General features: G+C 36.4%; 1 protein-coding gene across 1 annotated transcript in view; it reads right to left on the bottom strand.

The window, feature by feature from the left end:
* LOC131987059 (protein diaphanous homolog 3-like) overlaps window positions 1-5331 on the bottom strand; it is a 181712-nt gene extending 176381 nt beyond the window's left edge. The window contains exon 1 of the mRNA XM_059352207.1: window positions 4711-5331. Coding sequence (XP_059208190.1) covers window positions 4711-4830 — 120 coding nt within the window. The 5' untranslated portion in view covers window positions 4831-5331. The remainder of the gene's footprint in view (window positions 1-4710) is intronic.
* Window positions 5332-6000: the final 669 nt, after the last annotated feature.

The following is a 6000-nucleotide window of genomic DNA, read 5'->3' on the forward strand; positions in this document are numbered from 1 at the left end:
ATACCATTAAAAACAAACCCTCAAAAAGAGTGAGAAATCTCTTTACAAATAAGACAAGTGGATTTTTTTTCTCCATGTTTGGGAGTGTTTACAAGTATAACAGACGTATAACCTGGAAACTAGACGAATGTGGTATTTTTTTTTTTGCTCCAGCAGATGAGTCTGTTTACTTTCCCATTCAGACTCATTTCTAGTCAGCCTGCACCCTAATGAACACAAATCACATGTGTATTTCATATAAGGCAGGTTTGATAGGGTGACTGATGTCCAGCGCAACTTACAAAACTCACATCAAACAGTCAAACTAGGCAGCACTGATCAAATACGAATCAAGGTTCTGTTGTTCTACGTTGCCTGTACTTCTCGGCTAAGATGCTTTCAAAAACACATTTGTGTTGCGTAGTGTAAACAGATTTTTTTTTAAACTGTGGGATCCGGCCGCTATGTTTCTACTGCTTGAAAACAGACCAAGCACTGTCCCGGATTGTATCACTCAGCGCTACGTCATACATTTCCTTGCTATGATTGGTTGTAGGTCTTTTCAAAGGTATTTTTGTCTGCACTGGTTAACACCCTTTGGAAATCAAAAATTAATTGAAAGGTCCCAAACTAATGTGCACAGATGTATGTGGTTAGTTGTACAAAAAATTAAACATATCACACATTGAACTCTTGAGCTTTAGTAAGAGTTTCTTACTTGAGGGTTATTTTTTTATATATTTTCTGTCAATTGCATGGACTAATTCATTAATCTCCTACCTCGATCATCTCACAGTCACTGGCTGAAAAGCCACTCAGCAAAGAAAAGTTAACAATGAAAAGCCATAAAAGAAATTTGCTTTGGTGGGAAAAAAATGTCAGGCAAAATAAATGCTGATAAAAATACAATTCATTGAAAACTGCTCACTCTCCCCCCTAACAATGTTTTGGTTCATTTTATATTTTAGCTCTAAAATGACAGATATGCTTCAGACACGACAGGTGTATTTTTTTACTCCTCTCCTTTTTATTAACACAGGCTTTATGAAGATGAAATGTTCATGTTTTTAACTGGCACTGTAAAAGCTTTAAGGTTAATAGAATAGATTCATTGAGTGTCTCAATTATGCTTAATTCATTCCCAGTTACTTATTTGAATGCCAAAATTCTATAATATTGCCCATTAACACTAAAAACATTCTCCAAACATTAGTGATAAAGAAAAAAGATATTATACATCCATTACATTAATGAGTCGATAAAATCTTTTCAAAGCTTAAACTGACAACCAACTGTTTTTTTTAATGAATAGTCCTTCACATCCTTTCTATCCTGTACTTACGAAAGCCAAAAACAGCATCTCAAAAGAACATTAGCACATTGCATTAACATGTCTCCTATTCCGTTTTTTCACTTTAATAATGCTCTGCCTAAAAATAGTCACAAAACATAAAATGGCCTTTAATGGCAAATCTACTCTGTCAGTTACAGCAAGTACTGTGGTATCGCAGTGCCACCTATTGAAATGAATAAATAATTGAATGACCTTAACTGTGAAAAATAATGTTGTTCAGTTATTTGTAGTTATTTATAATAATGGTTAAAAATGATAAATGTGAGATGGGCCAATCGAATGAGAGACAGGGACAGGCACCATCACAGATGCATGTTTGTTTCTTTTAGTAAGAATAAGTAACAAGATGTTCTTTGGTTTCTTTGGAGCATTACTTACTGTTTCAAACTGTAAGGAGAGCATTGTTAAGCAATGCAAAGCTCTCTGGGAGGCAATATCGTTTGAGTATATTGCTTTTTATTAAGTTTTTAAACGGAGAACCAGGACAATAACAAACCCTTTTGTCAGCATGAGTGTCAATGTGTGGTTCAGCTCACGTCAGGATGTTTGCCCTTCACTCTTGTTGACAACAGTGAAAAAGTGCGGGCGAGAGCACGTCACACAGGATGAAACTTCAATATGTTTTCAGCTTGTATAGCTTTTATTCTGAAGTAGCCACACAAAGACTCAAGTGTTTACGACCTACTGTGTCTTAGCGTAGATTAATTAGTTTTTTCAATAGGTTTAAATTTTGACAAAATAATCTCAACTCAAGATTCAATTGTTTGATTTTTTCAACTACATCTCAGTCATCATCATTCGATTGAGTTTCCTTTGTTGTAAACATCAAGTGATAAAAGAACAGAACAGAAATGATTAAATAAATACCAGTAAGTAGATTTATATAGTATGCTACACATGGGTTCAAAAGTAATAAGAGAATTTTATATAACAATTCCATCGTAACATGAATATTTGAATAAAAATGAAATATATATAAATAAATATTTTTTTTAAAACTACAAAATAAGTTCAAAACAACAAAGTGCATGGCTGCTTTTGAGATCTTCTATGTTTTGTGTGATGTGAGACAAACTCAGTAATAAAAGGAGAAGCCAGAGGTCTGTTTGTGTCTGACGTTGAATAGAAGATATTGAATTTTGAAAAGAAGTGGTGAGCAGTCGCTATGGTTAAGACTTCAGAAATCAGCTGGAATAGCTGTAGATCTAGTGAGTGCCCTTATCGCCTGCCGAAAGTTTGCCATTAATAAATATACAACAGTCTTGATTAACAACACCATAAATAAATGTTGCAGTAATAGTTTAGAGAGCACTGTGAGTGATGCCCGCCGTCCATTTAAGGAGCTGAAAGACCCTCACTGTGATAAAATAAATGGCAGGTCGTGTCAGTTTAGACACAGAGTTAAAATATTTAATGAATCTTTACTGACAGCACCATGAGTGGCTTGCCATCCATTTAAAGAGCCAAACCATCTGCCATAGGACTGTCACTGTAAAAATACAACGATATAGTAATGCGTTGTTGTTCAAGGTCATTAAGTCAGATTCTGGGCTTGGAGCAGCCACTCATCCTCCATGCTTCCCCACCACTGTTACATATTTATATGGATCAGTGACATTACTCCCCAACATACAACCAACTGTTCCAATATGTTCCAAGCATAGGTCACATGATGACAACAGACCCATCTCCATCACAACTGTGCAAACTCCATCTGTTGTCTAAAACAGCTCTTGGACTGGTAACAAGGGACCCGGTTACGTAAAACACTACTTTTGCTTATTGTCATTTTCAAAATATGACCAGTATGACCAATATGTGATCAGCCATATCAAGGCAAAATGCCTATAATCCAACTAGCTTACTCTTAAACATTGCAAACAAAAACCATTGTGCAACTGATATTTGTTGTCTTCACCTTTAACATTGCAGCTATAGTATTTTGTATACTCACAGTAAAGTTTCAAAATAAATTCCTATTAAGAGGTAGTTTGCATTTATTCTGAATCCAATACTACCACAAGTTACCACAAAGCCCCAAGTGTTTCCTTCAAACTAACCATCAGTTTTCTGTAGTCGGTGTGCATATTTAGTGTTTTCCAAGAGACAGTGCAATTTTGCAGGTTACATACAATTTGGCAGTCATTCTGAATGGTTTAACAAATATCATTCAACCTGACTGCAACCCTACTTTCAACCAGCACTGAACACACATCTCAACAGGCAAACAGGTGTTTCTATTAGAGATGGTAAATGTTAGACATTTAGCCAACAGCTCATCAGTGGGAGTGGATAATAACAGGCTGGATTGAAAAACCATCCCTGCGCAGACCTTTACTAGAAGATTAGAATCTCTGAATGGTGGTGACAAGGAATTAACTTGTGTTAGCTCTCTCATAAGAATGGGGTCAAATGCAGGTTGAGCGTGCATTAAGTAGATCTGTGTCATACACAAGTCTCCTGTCTGAAAGAGGGATGTGTGTGTTTTTAAGCCTGGCTGCTTTGAAAAAGAGACCTCCAATTGAGAATAGTCACAAGATTTTAAAATAGCAACACCTCCCTATTTTCCCCAAGAGAATACAGCAGAGACCAGGTAGACAGACAAATGTTGGTTTGTAATAGTAGGAAGGACATGGATTAGTGTAAGGGCTAAAGCCTGTGCTAATTTTAACCTTTTGATTTCCTACATGCAAAGCAAAGTGGACAAACAGTCCAGGGGGCCGTTTATAAAGAAAAATAACATTGGGTAGAAGCTTTCCATCTTATAATTCCGTTAAGGCATATTCTCTGCATTGGACATAATATATTGGGTCAAGTAGGTATATTTCACAGGCATAACACATCTCCACCACTGTTCCCCCATTTTTCCTAAGGTGTGATCCAACTGACAAGCCAATTCTGAAATGATTAAAAGTAACTGGAAATTAGAGCTGCAACAAAAGTCTATTAATCATTTAGTCAATCTTCACAATATCAATCAGCAACTATAACTATATGACTGAATAATCATTCCAGTATTTTTAAGTGAAAAGCAAACATTTGTTGATTGTATGCTTCTCTTAAATATAAGAATGCGATGCTAATATCTCTTATTATCATAACAAACCAAACAGCTTTGAATTTTTTGACTCTTGGTAAGTTAAAACAAACTATTTGAATACATTACCTCAGGGTAATAAGGTTAAGTTGTTACTTTCTGACACTTTGTTGAGAAAATTATTCATTTATTTATCTGGATAATAATCAGCAGATGAATCAGTATTGACAATATAAAACTGATGTATCCTTTTAGATAGAATCAAGCACCTATTCACTATGAAAATGTGTATATGGAAAACAAAAAGTTGCTGCAGCTAGTTTTAGTCTGTCATACTTACAAACTTGGGTTTGCGGTCTCCATCATCGTGACATGTGTTGTGGTTGGAGGAACCCTTCTTCTTCTGAGATTTACTGTCTCGTCCGGTGGTGGATTCAAACCGATGACTATAACTATCCATGTTATTGACCTAACGTTAATGACTTCTGCCCGACCTGAACCTACTAACGACGTTAACCTTGTACTGTATGTGACGTTAGCAAACACCTTTTCTACATTACCATTCGTAGCTCACGTTGGGTGGACAGTTAATGTAGCTTACTGTAACACATGGGTGCAAATGTCATCCCTTTGTCCAAATAAATGTCTGTACGCAACGCTAAAGTTTGCGTTGTATTTTCACTCTCAATAGTCCGTTTAGCTAACTAGCTAGCAAGTTTGCTAAACTACCATTCACTGATGGATTTACTTAGCGCTAATCCAATTTAAGGACTGTCACGTATAATAACTTAACGCTTGAGTTTCCGCTAACAGAAGGAAGGCTGCATACAACATACCGACTTGTCCATTGACAATTTTCCTCCAGCCATTAACTGAAAGCTATGTAGTCATTAACATCAGTAGCTGAAGCGTTAGCTGAATACATTTATGTGGCAGATATTTTTTGACAGACCGCGCGCAATGAAAATGTCAGCTGAGCCTGTTTAATCCAACCAATAGCATCCACTGAGACGCCAATACGGACTCATCATTGGTGCAGACACATATGTTTACGGTTGAAAGGGCATTTGATTGGCCACACAGGCCTGTCAATCATCCCGCCTCCGTATTAGGTTGTTCGTTTTAGTTACCTGGGACTCCCGTGCACTAGGTACGATACAGTCTATGGGTACGATGTTTTATTTTGCCGGTCTACTCCATGAATGTTAAAAAAACAAAATAAACAAACAAACAAACGAACGAACGCAACATTCAACCAGCATCACAGTACAATTATAACAGACCAATATACGCTTAATATCGGTTATTGAATAAACTCCTGTCAATAGTTTACAAAACCCGCAAAAGAGACGGTAGAATATGCAGAATGTCGAAACCCAACCCACAGTTCAAATCGTTTTTGAGGGTGGAAACTTCATTTTAGTGTTGCATTAGTAACAAGACAAAACATACATTTCCTTGAAAGATTCAATCAACTGTGAGTCATAACAGGCCTACTAATAGGCACTGTTGATTAAAATTGAATGACTCTTTTAACACAACAGAGCATAGATGAGAAAAACGTGTGTGAGTCACTTTTTTTTTTCCAACTTTTCTGACATACAGGTGATTTTTTTGTGTGTATTTTAGA

This window comes from Centropristis striata, chromosome 2, assembly GCF_030273125.1.
Source record: "Centropristis striata isolate RG_2023a ecotype Rhode Island chromosome 2, C.striata_1.0, whole genome shotgun sequence".
NCBI lineage: Eukaryota > Metazoa > Chordata > Actinopteri > Perciformes > Serranidae > Centropristis > Centropristis striata.